The following is a 17,922-nucleotide window of genomic DNA, read 5'->3' on the forward strand; positions in this document are numbered from 1 at the left end:
GTGACTCCCCCTATTAGATTACACTTTACAGATTTCCTTTGGCCCAGTTTTGGATACAGGTAACTGCAGGGGAAGATACGGTTCAGATGATATCTATTGCAAGAAAAACAAAAAAGGTTTTATATTTGTGTGTGTATATGTATAGATATGATATCTCCTAATTTTCTTCATCTTTGATTAGGCTTGGTTATACAATACATCCACATAAATGGCATTATATTCTATAATATTCTCATGCATGGTTCCTTATCAATGATATATTCACCCAAAATGAAATCTTATCAAGCATTATCATCACAAAAAAAAATAGGGTGTGTGATGGTCGGGGTACAGGGAAAGCTCACAGTATTCTAACCCATGCACCTGACTTCATTAGTTTCATGGACATCTCCTGGTACACTTCATTTAATCTGAATATCAAGGAGGCATATATTTACCATACCTGTATGTGTACGTGCGTGTGTGATATATATATATATATATATATATATATATATATATATAAAATATGAATGAGAGAGAAAGACAGACACAAAGCGTTTGGGAAAAACAGACTAGAAATGTCGGCTTTAGAGAAAAGCCGAAATGGGTCCTGGGTGTGTCGATGTGAGGAGAGGGAGGGCTCCATCCACAGGGGATGAGAGAAGAAATCCGACAAAAGTCCCGGCGCGAGGCTGTTTTCTGCCCTTAGCGCCGGGAAAACAGCCTCGCGCCGGGAAGTTAGGTCGGGGAATGCACGTTATCGCGCCTAAACACCCTGTTTAAGGCGCGATAACGAGCCTTCCCCGACCTAACAGCACGATGAATTGAATAGCTCCGGGAGCTATCTCCCGGCGCTATTTACATGGCGCTGAATTGAATCGTGCCCATAGAAACACCATGTGGTTAATGTATGATGCGATATTGGGGAGAGACTTTGCTCACTTCTGGAAGTTGTGGGAGAGTCGATTTTGCACAGAGGTAAATCACCCTGACTCGTTTGAGAGGGTTACTGACGTAGTAGCAGAGATGTTCCCAGAGTCAGCTACGTTCCCTTTTTCTAGTTTGATTGGCAAACTAGAGAATGCGGAGCGTGGTGGTAGCTCGCCAAGTGGTGTGCCTCCCACTGAGGTGGGTAATGTTGTTGAGCCAGTTGATCGTCTGCCTGGTTTAGAGGTCAGAAGAGAGGTCTTTGCTGTGGATCAGTTGAATGACCCTTCTCTGGTAAAAGCCAGGGAGAATGTCAAGGTGATCAATGGTAAACCTATAGACCCCGATAGTCCTTTGTCATATCCTCACATGGCAGTATGTCAGGATTTGTTGTATCAGGTGACTAAGAAGGAGGAAGATACTGTGGAACAATTAATAGATCCCAAAGCATACAGAAGAACAGTGTTAGATCTAGACCATGGTCATAGAACGGCAGGCCACCTAGGGGTAGAGAAAACTACTGAGCGATTGTGCAGAGGTTTTTTTGGCCCGGGGTCCATAAAGAGGTATCTGACTATTGTGCATCCCGTCCTGAATGTCAGTATCATGCTCCAAGGCCACATTTCAAAAGTCCCCTGGTTCCGTTACCCATTATTGAGGTTCCGTTTGAAAGAAAAGCTATGGATTTGGTTGGGCCATTAATGAGATCTGCCCGGGGCCATCAATATATTCTGGTGATAATGGATTACGCTACCAGGTACCCGGAAGCGATACCATTACGCAATACATCAACCAAGACCATTGCTAGAGAATTAGTCCATGTCTTTAGCAGGTTGGGAATACCTAAGGAGATCTTTACTGACCAAGGTACCCCATTTATGTCAAAAATCATGAAGGAGTTATGCCGCCTGTTTAAAATTGACCAATTAAGAACCTCTGTGTACCATCCCCAGACCGATGGGTTAGTGGAGAGGTTTAATAAAACTTTAAAACACATGCTAAGGAAAGTAGTGGACAAAGATGGTAGAGATTGGGATTACTTGTTACCTTATTTGCTTTTGGTCATAAGAGAGGTTCCCCAATCCTCCACAGGGTTTTCCCCTTTTGAATTATTGTACGGGAGACATCCAAGGGGGTTACTTGACATTGCCAAAGAGACATGGGAGGGGCGGTCCAGTCCGTATAAAACCGTTATTGAGCATGTTTCTCTCAAATGCAAGAAAGAATTGCTGCTGTGGTGCCGATAGTAAGAGAGCACTTGGAACAGGCCCAACAGGCACAGCAGAGGGTATACAACCGCAATGCTCGCTTACACAACTTTGCTCCTGGGGACAGAGTGTTGGTGTTGATTCCCGCAGTAGAAAGTAAACTTTTGGCTAAATGCCAAGGACCCTTTGAAATCTTAGAAAAAGTGGGGCAGGTCAATTATAAAGTTTACCCGCCGGGGAAAAGAAAGCCAGAACAGATATACCATGTAAATCTTATAAAACCCTGGGAGGATAGAGCAGCACTGTTAGCCGTCCGAGCCCCTCCAGTAAACCCAGGGCCCATGGTACCCAAAGTGACAGTGGCAAAAACCCTGTCAGCCAGTCAACAGCAGGAAGTTAAGGAATTTCTGATCAGAAATAGGGTGCTGTTTTCTGACCTACCAGGGAAAACCACGGTCATCAAACATGACATAATCACTGACCCAGGGGTTAAGATTAACCTAAAGCCCTATAGGTTACCAGAAGCCCAAAGAGTATCAGTGTAGAAGGAAATTAAAAAAAATGTTGGAATTGGGTGTAATTGAAGAATCGCATAGTGAGTGGTCAAGTCCCATTGTGCTCATTCCAAAACTCAACGGGAGTGTGCGATTCTGCAGTGACTTCCGGAAATTGAACAGTGTGTCAAAGTTCGATGCCTACCCTATGCCTAGGGTGGACGAACTAATTGAAAGGCTGTTGACAGCCAGATATTTAACTACTCTTGACTTAACAAAAGGGTATTGGCAAGTGCCGTTAACTGAGAACGCCAAAGAAAAAAACAGCTCTTTCTGCACCAGAGGGGTTGTTTCAATACAAGATGTTGCCCTTTGGGCTACATGGGGCACTGGCTACCTTTCAAAGAATAATGAATAGGATTCTAAGGCCCCATAGACAGTATGCTGCTGCTGATCTGGATGATGTGGTCATTCATAGTCCTGATTGGCAGTCTCACTTGCCCAGAGTACAAGCAGTGTTGGACTCCATCTATAAGGCAGGTTTGACAGCCAACCCTAAAAAGTGTTGTCTGGGGATGGAAGAAGTAAAGTATCTTGGGTACACCATTGGAAGAGGTTTGATAAAGCCACAGCTCAATAAGATTGAGGCAATACAAAACTGGCCACGACTCCAGAATAAGAAGCAGGTGAAAGCCTTCTTAGCGATCACTGGGTATTATAGGAGGTTTATACCCAATTTTGCCACCATTTCAGTCCCACTGACTGACCTTACCAAGGGCAAACAGAAAGTCATGGTGGAATTGGGTCCTGAAGCAGAGGAGGCTTCCCAGGAGTTAAAAATAGCGTTATGTACCCAACCAGTTCTGATGACCCCTGATTTTGTCAGAGAGTTTTTTGTACAAACTGATGCGTCGAATGTAGGCATTGGAGCGGTCCTGTCCCAAACAAAGAGGGCGAAGAACACCCGATTTATTTTTTTTCTTGAGCCGGAAATTAAATGTATGAGAAACTATGCTACGGTCGAGAAAGAAGCATTGGCCATAAAATGGGCGTTAGAAGCTCTCAGGTACTACTTGGTGGGAAGGAAGTTCAGATTGATCACTGACCATGCCCCTCTGAAGTGGATGTCAGAAAACAAGGACAGTAATGCGAGAATAACGAGATGGTTCTTGGCGTTACGAACCTTTAAATTTACGGTAGAACACAGGCCAGGAAGCCAGCTGGCCAATGCGGATGCTTTGTCACGTGTCCATTGTTTTTTGGCTGCAGTTGTTCCACACCACAGGTCGAAACAAAGGGGGGGATATGTGATAGAAGCACTGGAGAAGTGTGGAATAGCTGCTATAAATGTCCCAGATTCCTGTCATATGTGTTCTGAAACCCCCAGGAGAATTCTGTTTGGGAAAAACAGACTAGAAATGTCGGCTTTAGTGGATGTGAGGAGAGGGAGGGCTCCATCCACAGGCCACTCCAGGTTTTGAGCTTTTTAGCCTGGTAACAGGCTCATTAGGGCTTGCAGGTGGAAGTGGCTAATATAAGCTGGGTTTGTTTGTGGCTGAGTGTCACCTGGGAGAGCAGGCAGACTAGCCTGTTCAGAGACAATTGGTTACTTTCCTTGTAAGTACTGTGCACGTGTTTTGTTGATGGTGAGGGCAAAGGCCCTACCATTATTATAGAGAGGGAATCTGCTGTGTAGCTAGTGCCCAGCCGGGCTAGGACTTATGTTTATGTTTTGTTTGTTTGTATTCATTTGGCACAATAAAGACTGGCGCCGACCAGTTTGTACGAGAACCCCAGACATGTGTCCTTTTTCTACGGCTGCTGTGTGTGTAAAGAGGGAGTCCATCTACCCCAGGAGAGGGACCCCTATCCCGACTGTGTCACAGTAAATAGATTAGGGATGAGCGGGTTCGGATTTACTCGGTCCTTATTGCCACTTTACCGCAAGTTCAGATTAGCTCGGATTTATTTTATTGGCTCTCCAAAACACGTGCTAGCCGATAGCCAATAAAATGTCGCTTTGAGAACCGAGTAAATCAGAACCCGCTCATCCCTAAAAAAAAAAAAATATATGTGTGTGTATAAATATAAATATATATAAATATATATATATATATATATATTTCTCTCTCACAACTTGAGTACTTTTGTTAATATATTGTCTATTCACTATTCATCAATAATTATACATTGTTACATGGTAAATAACTGCATTTTGGTTGTCAACATAGACATGACATTTTTTTTTTTGTAGTAAATAACATGAATAGATGGTAAAGTCCAGCTTTACAGACATGTAATTTTGCATATCTGAGACATTGTACTAACTATATAATGCTGGTGGTTGCAGATAAACCGAAGCTGCCTGACAATTACACTCAGGATACATGGCAGAAGCTTCATGAAGCTGTAAATGCAATAGAAAGCAGCACTTCCATAAAGTACAACTTGGAGGAACTTTACCAGGTATGAGATTTCACTATGTAGTATGATTAAGTGACAATAAAATGTTGTTTTTTCAATAGAAAAAAAAATAAATGGTAGTTGCTCAGATCAGCGTAATTGCATAACACAGGTGCTTGTAAAGGGCGCGGTTTACACTGAACACAGAAAAAAAGAGATTTGCCCCCCAGCACACTGCAGCAAAAACAATACTTAAATCCTACATGATAAGAGATTTAGAGGTATTAGTTACACACATTTGCAAATATATGAATAAGCGCCAGGCCAATCGTCAAGGCTCCTCTATACTGGCGTCCCTAACATTAAGGGGCTCACGTTCGAGAAGCAAGGCACCCCAAAAAAAATCCAGCCAAGGGCCATCCCCAGGGCATCACACGAAAAAGGAAAAAAGGTGATCGTGAAGTATAGAGATGAGCGGTTCGGTTTTGGTTAGGATATTCCCGCCAGGTTTGGAACCGAGAACGAGGCAAAAGTCATCTTCACGGACATCTATCTCGAGATGTCCGTGAAATAAGACGTTTTGCCTCGTTCTGAGATCCAAACTTTGCGGAAAAGCTCATAACCAAAATCATACTGGTTATCTCTAATTTTCTAGAATCTGGCAAGTTGTGTCAGGATTTGCAATTTTCTTACTTTTATTGTCAGTACATAAAAGCATTTGTGTTCTGTGTGGGTAATATAGGAACCACACAAAGTTTGCCATTAATATAGGGGGCGTTTCAATTCAGCGGGAGTTGTATAGTGCTGGGAAGTTAGTCCCGGAGCTATTCAATTCAGCGCGCTGTTGGGGCGACCTAAATGATTTCTTCTCGCACCGTCCTGAGGGTGCGAGGAGAAATCCAACTAAAGTCCTGGCCGCGAGGCTGTTTTCCAGCTCAGTGCTAATAGCCTCGTGGCTGGCACTTCAGTAGGAGAATGATGATTCTAGTGACTAAACACCCAGGTTAAGTTGCGAGAACTGGCATTCTCCGACATAAATTGTAACACTCAGGCTAAACATTGCGCTGAATTGGATTGCTATGGGGCCAACTTCCGCTGAATTCAATCGCCCCCATAGTCTAGGTCATAGTTTCCCAAACTGTGCCGTTACAGTCCAGGCTTTAAAGATAGCCATGCTTGAGCACAGGTGACTTAATTAGTACCCAAGTCAATTTGATTCAACCATCTGTACTCAAGCATGAATATCCTTAAAACCTGGACTGTAATGGCAGAGTTTGGGAAACTCTAGTCGGGTACAATTTCTACTTTTGGAGTCTTAATTAAGTGCCCAGATGGCAATATTAAAAAAACAAAACAAACCAGTGTAATAAGGAGATTTACTGTCATATCAAGAATAAAGTCATGTATTTTAATTTACCGCCTATTTATTGCAGCATTTTTTTTATATATATATATATATACACTATTTAAATAAAGCAAATTCAGTTCTAATATATTTTTTTTTCCCTAGGCTGTGGAAAACCTATGTTCTTATAAAGTATCGCATACATTGTATAAACAGCTCCGCCAAGTATGTGAGGAGCATATGAAGGCTCAGATCCATCAGTTCAGAGAATATCCTTTACTCTATGGATGCATAATTGTGTGTATGCAGAGTGCTGTGTTGGGGACATTAATTTTATGTTCATTTTCCAATACTTAAGCAGATTCAGATGTTTGACCTGTGGAACTAGATCTAATTTCTGTTTGTCAGCATGCATATGTCTCCATTGCATGGGGCTTAATTGGTGTGGATTGACAATCCTAGCATAGACAGTGATATAGCAGTATTCTTCCAACTGCATTTTCTTGATCGACATTGGACCCTTCCTGGTCAGCTTTTGGTGAGGCTTGGCAGTCACTTTGTGCCCACTTGTTAAACAATTTTTCCTGCATTTAAATATAAAATCCTCACATTGAGTGCAAACAACTACTTTGTTCATTATTCAATCAATATGAGGAAATAATAATTTGAGGTAATGGGAAATTTTACACCTTAAAGTGGGGAACATGGCTAGTACCAATTGTTTAGACCAGTTTTCATAAGATATGCACAAAGGTCTCAGTTTTTACATATGTTACTGGTGGAACCTTCTTCTGCTGTAGTCGTAACCTATTCTCTGTCTCATTGTATTGTCACTTTTCAACATTGTGTGAAATAATATTAATAATCCATTAAATAGCTGTCATTTTTATTTGGATAGCATGAGCCAGACTAGCTGGCTTATTAAAGTAAGATATTTGCTAAGCGAGTCTTAATTGCTGTATAAGGTTAGTGTATGTACTGTAATAATTGGGCCAGCATGCAGAGCAACTCCAACTTACTATACAAAAACAATACATGCCATTTTATTGTTCGGTTTGTTGATTACATTAACAGTCCATGGTATGCGCTCACTTAATAATGTCCATTTAATTGGTAGAACTTTTTTATTTATTTTCTAATGATGATTGCTGTATCTTTATATAGTTGTATCATAAAACGGATACAAATGTCCTACTGGGCGGAATCACATAACAGGGCTTCCTGCACCTTGGGCTTCATTATTTGGTCCATATTCCAGCACAGGGGCTCTTCCCTGCACACCTGGAATCATGTTCTGGTGTAATGTTAGTTGTAAGAACCTGGGACCACTGAACTCAAGTCGATGCTGAAATTTGTACTTCATATCATTCCCACCAGGGGAGATGATACAGGCTAGAGACACGGCAAATGATGGCTCCAAAATATTAGTTTTTAAAACACCCTTATTAAAAAAAAAAATAATATACATGAGACATATAACTGCTCACTATGAGAATCTGCCACAAAGTGACGTAGATCTGAAGGGGAGCCAGGCAAGCTGTTGCTGCTCAGATAGTCACAAGTGGTTTTCCCTTGCTGTCCACGTATGATCGGCTGTGCTGCAAAGTCTTGCTTCGCTGTATTCAGCTATTGGGGAGCTACATGTTCCTAATTGGCTACTGGCAGCCGTGGGCATGTTTTTTGCTTGTAGATCCACAAGCTGCTGCATCTACAAACAGCCAGTAGCTGCCAGGGCTTTTTTGGACATATAGGGGACTATTCAATTCAACGTGAATTGAATAGCGACGGGAGCGAGCTCCCGGAGCTATTCAATTCAGTGCGCTGTGTGGTTGGAGAATGCCGGTTATCTCGCCTTAACAAGGGTGTTAAGGCGCGTTAACCGGCATTCTCTGACCAAAGTGCCGGGTGCGCGGCTGTTAGCGCCACGCTAAGCAGAAAAACAGCTGCGCACCCGGCACTTTGGCCGGATTCCTCCTCGCATCCCCAGGGGGCTGCGAGAAAAAATCCTTAGTCCGCCCAAACAGCGCACTGAATTGAATAGCTCTGGTAGCTCCCTCCCTTCACTATTCAATTCGTGTTGAATTGAATCACCCCCATAGCTGTGTCCACTGGGGTACTAGCTATATTCTTACACTTCTCATTACCCTGTCATCCACTGCCACGAGATGCTGGTAAGAGATCCATTGCCATTTAGTTGGCTCAGTTTTTCAGGCCAGTTCCACTTCCAGAGGCTACAACACCAAGATGAATAGGCTGGAAGTGGTTAATATTATGACCAGGGGATTCCACCCTGTGGAGTAAATATAATATCCAGTGACTTGCAGGCCTTGGCAAGTTTCTATTTTTTTTTATTTATTTATTTATTTTTTTAAATGATGTCCTCCCCACCATTGGGCAGACTCGTCGGAAATTAGTAGTTTCCTGCAAGTCGCAGGCTATTACATATACCTCTGTGAGTTTATATGGTTGAGTATGATCCTGCGAATTACCAACACAAATCTTTATTTGATCTTTAATAGGATGCATTTGTAAAGGCCCGCTTCACTTTTACATCCTCAATGTATGGCCCTAAGTCACCTCTCCAGATGCAAGGGTCCATAAATGCAATATACTGTACATGTAACTCTTCAGCTGGCCATACACCAGACCAACTTTCCTCCAACCATCCAACTAGTTGGTTGGTTGGAATGATAATCCGGTAACGTATAGGAGCAAATGACAATCATCAATTTGCTCCCAAACACCAGAAAACACGAAAAAGGTCGACCAGGCATGTTGGTGAAATCTGTTTGATTTTAAAATCATGTCTGAACAACAGCTTTCGTCCGTTTTGCTGTGTTAGAAGGCTGATTTTCATCTGCTCCCATGTATTACCGGATTTTCATTCCAACCAACCAACTAGTTGGAGGAAAGTTGGTCTGGTGTATGGCCAGCTTAAGTACGGCTGCTCAATCAGTGCATTGCTGCATTTTAATGTGACCCAAATGGACTTGTGTCCAACTCCTAAATCAAGCACAATATTCAAAATAAATAGCTTTTATAATGACCAAAGTCACATTCGCATATTTAGTATAACCCAGTAAATATAACCCAAAATCCACCAATTCCTCCTGTATGTAAGCATGTTTGTACCCAGCATGTTGCATTTCCTTAACTTCTATAATTTTGCACAGAATCTCTTGATAGCTTTTTGTTTTTAAAAAAGGTGAATTTGTGTTGGAAGGATCACTGTAGACAAATGGTAAGTTCATTAAATCTTTCATTCTATCTATATACAAACTTCTAATTACAGAAAAAAATGCAATGATTTAGCATGTGATCGTATTGCAAGTCTCATGCAATCACCAGTCATTAAAAGGACTTTTTATTTTAGATAATGTTATGGTATATCTTATCTCATGTAGGATGCAAAATACTTTAACTTTTATCTTGTAAATATAAAATGCAGGCATTAGACAGAGTCCTGGTAACTAGAACACTCGGAAAACCTGCTCTGCAGTGGTTGTTATTCCTTGTAACACAAGTGCTTCTAGAGGAGGACCTGTGGGCCAGGAAGCCAGGAATTACTGCATACACACTCTGTACTCTGTCCAACATGGTTTATGCTGTGCATAGCATTAGTCCTTCCCTTCACAGCGGACTAATACACTTTGCTATATATAACTACATACTAGGAAGTAAATAGATGTATGTATTTCACTTGTGACTTATGTAATAATTCCATCCAGACAACAGGAGAGAAACCACATAACTGTTATCTTGTCTGTGAGAGAGTGAGTGCTGCTTAAATTGCAGAATGCAGTAAACTATTTACTATGTATAACAACAACAGAAAGATAAATATAAACATCTTGAAATGTGGGGATTTGTTAAAATCTCTTCCTGTTTGGGATGGAATTCCATAAATAAAACAATAAACCACAATATTACTTTTCTGTTTCCTGCATTACAGCTAATCTTCTGAATCGCCATATATTGGTCATTGTATGATAATGGTCTCCTCGCTCCCACTTGTTAGGAATTACAAAGCATTACAAATAAGGAAATGAGTGTTCAAACATGATGGGAAACTGGTTTACATTAACACAAATTCTATTTGCAAAATCTCACTTTGTGCTGAAGTATACTGCAAACATTTGAATTGGGCAACCACACAATATTTGTTATCTAAAATAAAATATATTTTGTTAATCGAAAGGACACGAAATGTCAAAAATATGTCATTATTGAATTCTATAATGTATCAGGGATCCCTTTTTGACGTGTGTTAACTTTCAGCAGATCCCTAAGAGGAAGTGCAGTGCCTGAACCCTCCTCTATCTTAAACAGCTGGAGGGACGCTTATTGCCCACCCCTGATCTAGGAGAATAACCTGTAAACTTTGGTTGTTTAGGTATTCAGCCAGGACAGCCTATTGGAGTCGCACAACACTTGCCCAGCTGTCAGATGGATTTCTGTCATCACCTTTTCTTTTTCAGACTTCTTTCAGAGAAGCGATTTGTCTACTGTAGCCTCTCATGTTTCTTCTTCGGGGTCCATAGGGATCCACAGGGATACCATGGGGATATTATTGTTTGAAGACTAGGCACCAAACAGTTAAAGCTTCTGCTCGCAGAATGCTCTGGACCCTTCCCCATATATACCCCACCCCTAGTCATAGGACTTCAGTTGTTCGTTTGGTGCGGCAGGATCAAGACTCACCTTTGTAACAGGAGGAGCAGTCCTAAGCTTTTATTTTATGTTTTTCTGAGTTGGCAGTACCAAGCGCCTGAATTAAGACGCACGTACTGCGGCTCCATCTACTTCCGCCGGGCAGCAACATCAGTAATTGTGCTGGTGATTTCGGCGGGTTGCGGCTGAGCTTAGCTAGCAGCAATGCTGCGACCTGGACTGCATCGGATGTTTTGAGATGTCAGTTAAGGCTATTCCTTGCTTATGAGGAATCGCTCGTGGCAGTCCTTGCTTCTGGTGTCAGAGACGCACCAGAAGCCGCTGCTGTCAGGGCCCGAGATTGTCCGCGTCCTCCCTACACCAGCCCGGGGCCTTATCGTCTGACATTGGGGATCAGCAGCAGACGCTATCTGTTGCCATGAGGCCAGCGTACCCGGCTGGTTAATGCAGCTTAGGGGATGCAGGCGCTCCCCTGGCAGCTCCGACCCAGACCCAACAAAGGGTTTCCCGTGTCTGGGTTGCTCTGCCTACCCTCCACGTGTATGAGACGCTCACGGTCCACGCTCAGTACGCCCTGTAGCTGTTGGTCTCAGGAGGGTCTGGGCCAGTCTCCCTGTATACCTCTCCTGTGGTTAAGGTATATAGTGCTGTATGTCCTACCATACCTTTTGAATTGCTGTAGTTGATTTAGAGCAGATTGTTATTCTATTACATATGCATTGTATGTGACTGTTTGCTAGCTGCTAATCGACACTGTCTTTTATTTCTAAGTCTGTCAATTGTAACGATCACTGTTATCTCTTCATCCTCTTGGGGTGGGGGTTTCTTTCTGAGTACTTCACATTCATTAAGATTTTGTGAAGGCTGTCACATAACATTGCAATTATTGCCTTTACTTTGAACATGTGAAAAGATAAAGGGAAACATGTCTGTAAATCATGTATGACTTATGTATCCTCTCAGGAGGTAAAGGATGGTTTGTGTGTTGTCTGTTATAAAGAGCCACATCACCAGTCCAGTTTACCTGTCTCTGGGCAAGAGCCATCTTGGGTTTCCTCTTTTACCCAGGTTATGATGAAGGTTGTGGATTGTATGGCTGCTCCCACGATGCCACGATGCCTCCTTGGACGGTGTGTCCACAGTATGCTATGTTTTCATCCTTCATGGAAAGATGTTTATAGCCATTCTTGTCAGAGTATGGCACTAATGTTGATAACAGACCGGTAGTGACCAAAGAGCCTAAGCGCAAGTTATCTTTCTATCAGTCTGCCCAACATATGGATTCAGACGCATCATCAGGGGAATCAGATGATGCACAGGGTTCCTCTCCAGGATCTAGTTCTGGGGAGGAGGACCATCTGTCCGCAATGGATGTTCCTTCTTTGGTGAGGGATCAGTCCTAGATATTCTGGATGATGAACCAGCTCATAATAGAAAGGCTCCAATGTTTAATCACCATCGGAGTTCCCTGTATCTGAACAGCTTACAGAGCTTATTGAGGAGGCATGGGGTAACCCTGATAAACGATTTTATGTGAATAAAAGAATAACATCATTGTATATGTTCCCACCTTCTGTATGTGTATTCAATTTGAGCCGAGCCGCGTTAAGTTAACGTGGCCCGGACTTAACGCCGACTTCACCTGTATCGCGCACATGCACGCTTTACCCCGTATTCAATTTGAAAGTACGCGTAAACTGGACCTGGCGATACTTTAACAAGCGGAAAGTACTGTCGGTTCTGGGGAAATCAGCTTCACACCCCCCAAATGATGCTCTGACATGGGGGTTCACTATGGTACCCCTCGATTTGGCTTGCTGAAGGTATTTGGTGTTTTTAAATGGGCTCAATAGCTGCTAAATAGCGTTTTTCTATACCTGATGCAGAATAGTATTTTTTTCAGAAAATAAGTTATCCCAGCAAATTTGGGGTACTTGAAAATTGGGGTCAGCATATTTAAAGTTGAAAAAATGAAGTTGAAAATATCGTGAAAAATCCACCTGCCGCAAACACCTGCAATCAAAAAAACACTTGGGGCATATTTGGGGATCATCCCCAGAGGCAAGTTCGATAGTTTTTAAGTTTGTACCCCAACATTTTTTTTTCACTCCCTTTTTCAAAGTCAATTTTTGTGGTGTCCTTAAGATTTAATTTTTTTATTTTTTTTGACACAATTTACCTTTTGGGGGACTGTCTGAAGGCTGCACGGGGGTTCCCGCAACGTTGCACCCCAAAACCCCAATTCTGCACTTTTTTCTGCCTGCCATTCATAGGCGATACTTTATCGCCTATTACATTGCGCGGAAAGTCTTTCAAATTGAATACGAGGTAAAACCAAAACAGGCGATAATGACGTCATTGGCGGTAACTTAATGCGGATCTGGACTTAACGTTTCAAATTGAATACGGGCCTTAATCAGAAATGCTACGTTGCCTATTCCATCAGCGTCCTTGCTGAAGGATTCCACAGATATAAAGATTGAAGCCTGTTGCTCGTCCAGCCGTGGCTGGAGCCTGGGTAGCCAAAGCTTTTGAAGACTGGATATGGGCATTGGAAGATTCGCTACCAAATGCTACCGGAGAACCGATGAATATCTCTCACATACGGGAAGCAGCTTCCTATCTGGGAGGGGCTGCAGTGGATGCTGGAACTTTAGCTTCCAGGGCATCAGCTGCATTAATAGTGGCATGCAGGGCCCTTTGGTTATGATCTTGGAAAACTGATACAGGATCAAAGAGGGTGCTGGAAGCGTTACCTTTCTATGGAAAGGTACTTTTTGGAGCAGAGTTGGATAATATAATCACTACTCTGGCGGCTTCAAAATCTGTAGGTCTGCCATCTAATTCAAATACTAAATCTAGGCAGGTTTCCTTTCAGTCTTACTGTCCTCCGGGACAAACAAAGGAACAGTCTTCCTCTAGGCCAACTAGTTTTTCGCAAGTCTAAGCGACAAACGAAGAGGTCTGGCCCGCCCAGACATCCAGATTCTAAGCCGGACAACAAGCCCTCGGCCTGATGGTGCGGGCTTCCTCCTGGGGGATCCAACTTCTTCAGTTTGCGGATTATTGGTATCAAACAACAGATGCCTGAATCCGAGAAGTGGTGTCTCAGTGTAATGCCCTCACTTTCTGGAGGCATCCTCCCCAGAAGTATTTTTGCACATATCCTCCTTCAGATGCAGTCAAGGCCTTGGCCCTTCAGGAAGCCATTCACTCCCTGCTGCAGGTGGGGGTAATAGTCCCGGTTCTTGTGTCTCAACAAGGAAGGGGTTATTATTCCAATCTATTCCTGGTTCGGAAACCGAATGGGGCTCATTGTCCGATACTATATCTAAAAACCTTCAACAGGTTTATCCTTGTACCCAAGTTTCGTATGGTAAATTATTTTGGCAATGGAGCTGGGGCAATGGTTTCCCTGGACATTCAGGATGCATATCTGCATGTTCCAATTATACCATCCCACCAACAATTCTTATGGTTTGCTGTCCTTCAGCAGCATTACCAATTTCAGGCTCTACCCTTTGGCCTGTTTACGGCTCTCCAGGTATTTACCAAAATAATGGCAGTCAAGATGGCCTATCTCGGGCGTCAAGGGGTCAGAATTCTGCCCTATTTGGACGACCTTTTGATATTGGCGCAGACTCTGGTTATGTTACAAAACCATCTTCATATGACCATAGCCTACCTACAAAGGCACGGCTGAATAATCAATTGGAAGAAATCGTCACTCTCTCCAACACAGCAGATGGCACATCTGGGAGCTTTTCTGGATTCTCTGGCACAAAGGGTGTTTCTGCCAGAGGACAAGATTGTGAATCTATCATTGCGGATACGCAAGCTGCTATGCAAGCAAAGGGTATCCATTCTATTAGCATTGCAGGTCCTGGGATCAATGGTATCCACCTTTGACACGGTGTGGTATGCTCAGTTCCATTCCAGGCCTCTACAAAGATTGATTCTCTCCAGGTGAAACAGACAGCATCATCTGATCCGAATCAGGCCCTCTGTTAGAAAATCAGATGCTCTTTTTGTATTATATGGTTTTCACAAATGAGGATGGCCAGCTAATAAGAAGACTCTGGTGAGATGGCTACGCTATGCACTGGCTGATCTCCTTGTCTCAAGCATGTTGACAGCACATTCTACTTTGTCTCTAGGACCATCATGGGCATTTAGCCGTGGTGCCTCTGCTGAACAATTGTGCAAGACAGTCATGTGGTCTTCTGTCCACACCTTTCTTAGGTTTTATGTGGTCTTGTGGTCTTCTGTCCACACCTTTTACTTTTGCCTCTCAGGGTGCTTCCTTTGGGTGACGAGTTCTCCTTTCTGCTCAAGAGCGTCCCTCACCCTAGGGGAACTGCTTTAGAACATAAGGTTTCCCTGTGGATCCTTATGGACCCCGAAGAAGAAAATTAGAGTTAAGGCAAACTTTCCTAGATAACTCCTTTTCTTTGAGGTCCACAGGACGCCCACCCTGACGCACCTGGCTTCATTGGGTTGTATTCTTTTTCGGTCACAGATTCCCAACAATGTTTCTGGTGTATGATTGTTCTTCCTTCTCCTCTATTCCTTCTCCTTGTCACAAGCTGCCGCGCTGCTAATGCTGTGCGGGGTGATCGCCGGACAAGCGATCGCTGAAGTCTCCTCCTTCCTCCTGTTAGGATCTGTGGTTAGCAGCATATTGTTTGCAGTTCCAGTCTTGGTTGCTGCTGAGCCTCTGCACTAATTGCTGCCTGTCTGTGTGCACTATCAGGTGCACACTGATTCTCCTGTCTGAACACGGCCCAGGTGCTCAATAATCTGTCATTAGGGAGACTTTATCTGTTTGGGCTCTGTTTCTGTTAAATTCCAGCAAGCCCTACACTCCTTGTTGGTTATAGTTTCTCATACTTCCGGTTGTTTTCCAGTCGAGTTCCAGAGCCAGTCTACTGTGTTTATCTACTTCCGTTTGTCCCATCCAGGCGGCGCAGTCTGCATTCCACCTGCTCTTGCTGCTTGTGTCATCTAGGCTGCACGGTGCGCTTCCTCCACCTGAAGCACCAGTCTGTGTCCGGCGCCAATGTCAACCTAGTGACATTGGCTGCAACTCAGCGGTCCAAGTGCGCAATCCAGTGCACCGCCACCAGTGTCATCCCGGCGGCACTGGTAGCAACTCAAGATCCTCAGTGCGCAATCCAGCACACCGTCGCCAGTGTCATCCCGGCGGCACTGGTAGCAACTCAGCATCCTCCTGTCAAATCGTTCTGCCCTCAAAACTACAACCAGCCCAGAGGCTGCTACCGGCCCAAAGGCCGCATCACCACTCATAGGCCCACAGGCCTCAACCAGCCAAGAGGCTGCTACCCGCCCAAAGGCAGCATCCCAAGTCATAGGCCCACAGGCTTCAACCAGCCCAGAGGCTGCATCACTACTTTTAGGCCCTCAGGCCTCAACCAGCCATGGGCTGCTACCGGCCCAAAAGCGGCATCACAACTTATAGGCCCACAGGCCTCAACCAACCCAGAGGCTGCTGCCGGCCCAAAGGCAGCACCACAGCTTACCGGCCATCAGGTCTCGGGTCAGCCCAGAGGCTACGACAGGCCCCAAAGACCGCAAAACAATTATACGGCCGCATCTTGCCAAGATACTCCAGCCCTCAAGGCTGTGCAGGACTTTTCCCCACTAGTGGCTCTGAGCCCTTAACACTCCTTCCTTGAGGCTTGTTAACTAAACTGAAGTCCTATGGCTAGGGGCGGGCTATATATGAAGGACCCGGAGCATTCTGGGAGCAGAAGCTTTAACCGTTTGGTGCCTGGTCTTCCAACCATAATATCCCCATGGTATCCCTGTGGACCCTATGGACCTCGAAGAAAAGGAGTTATCTAGTTAAGTCTACCATAACTTTAATTTTCCTAGTTTGTTGGGTTTGCAGATAATGTCACCAACTTACTGACTTCTTCCGCTTATCTGCCAAATTTGATAGGGATCTTTGTTATCATTTTCTGCTACTATGAAACTTAAGTGATCGAGCCAGAAGAATCTGTTTCTAAGGCAAGAAGGTTTTAAGTCCTTTATGGTGACTCCCCTTTAAACACTATGGGTTGTATCCCCACAATGATACATGATAACTATTCAATATATAGTTTAAATATTAAAACACATACATAGTGTATTAAATCATAAATAACTCCACCCTTTGTGTCAATGAAAATGAAAAGTCATGTTTTGAAAATCTCCCACTTAGATAAAATGTCACTACATCCAAACACCAAAGAAAAAAAGAAAAACTAGTACAACACTGCTATTGCATAATAAAATAATTTGTTTAATATATCACATGGAATTAAATATAAAAGTTATCACGCAACATACCTTAGGCCTGATCTACTTTCTACTGTAATCTGAACCTCATCACAAAGCCACAGCTGTATCACTCCACCAGTGTAATTAATAACATCTCTCGCAGAGACACTGCTCACAGAAAATCAGCACATCACTGTCTCATTGACATACACATTTCTGACATAAAAATTTCAAGTTATGTCCAAATTGCTTCATAACTTAAAGGACCTGACAGTAGTCCTTACCAAAGAGCTTGAACAGGACTTACTGTACCTGAACTGCGACTTCAGAATTCAGCACCGCAAACGGTGAGCAGGCATGCCAGCCTTGATCCTGCCTGTATAATTCACTGTACAACACACTTTCTTTCCAAAATGAACCACTCTAACAGTGACACAGTTAATGTTCAAGTAGTTTAGTCACTTACACTGTTATCCAGTTAAATGTTTATTCAATAAAAAAATGAATCAGATGAAACTGTTTATTATGAACTATTGTCTCCTCCTATTCTGTATCTGGTTTACCTACATCAGTATTCACGTAGAACTATTTTGTCACAACAGGGGCCATT

General features: G+C 43.3%; 1 protein-coding gene across 2 annotated transcripts in view; it reads left to right on the forward strand.

Annotated features, from left to right (window-relative positions):
- CUL4A (cullin 4A) overlaps window positions 1-17,922 on the forward strand; it is a 115,232-nt gene that overhangs the window by 8,577 nt on the left and 88,733 nt on the right. For both annotated transcript variants that reach the window (XM_088458566.1, XM_088458558.1), the window contains exons 3-5: window positions 4,962-5,077; window positions 6,525-6,628; window positions 9,531-9,600. In XM_088458566.1, coding sequence (XP_088314692.1) covers window positions 4,962-5,077; window positions 6,525-6,628; window positions 9,531-9,600 — 290 coding nt within the window. The remainder of the gene's footprint in view (window positions 1-4,961; window positions 5,078-6,524; window positions 6,629-9,530; window positions 9,601-17,922) is intronic.

Source organism: Taudactylus pleione, unplaced genomic scaffold, assembly GCF_031769625.1.
Source record: "Taudactylus pleione unplaced genomic scaffold, aTauple2 ptg000041l, whole genome shotgun sequence".
In the NCBI taxonomy this organism is placed as follows: Eukaryota; Metazoa; Chordata; class Amphibia; order Anura; family Myobatrachidae; genus Taudactylus; species Taudactylus pleione.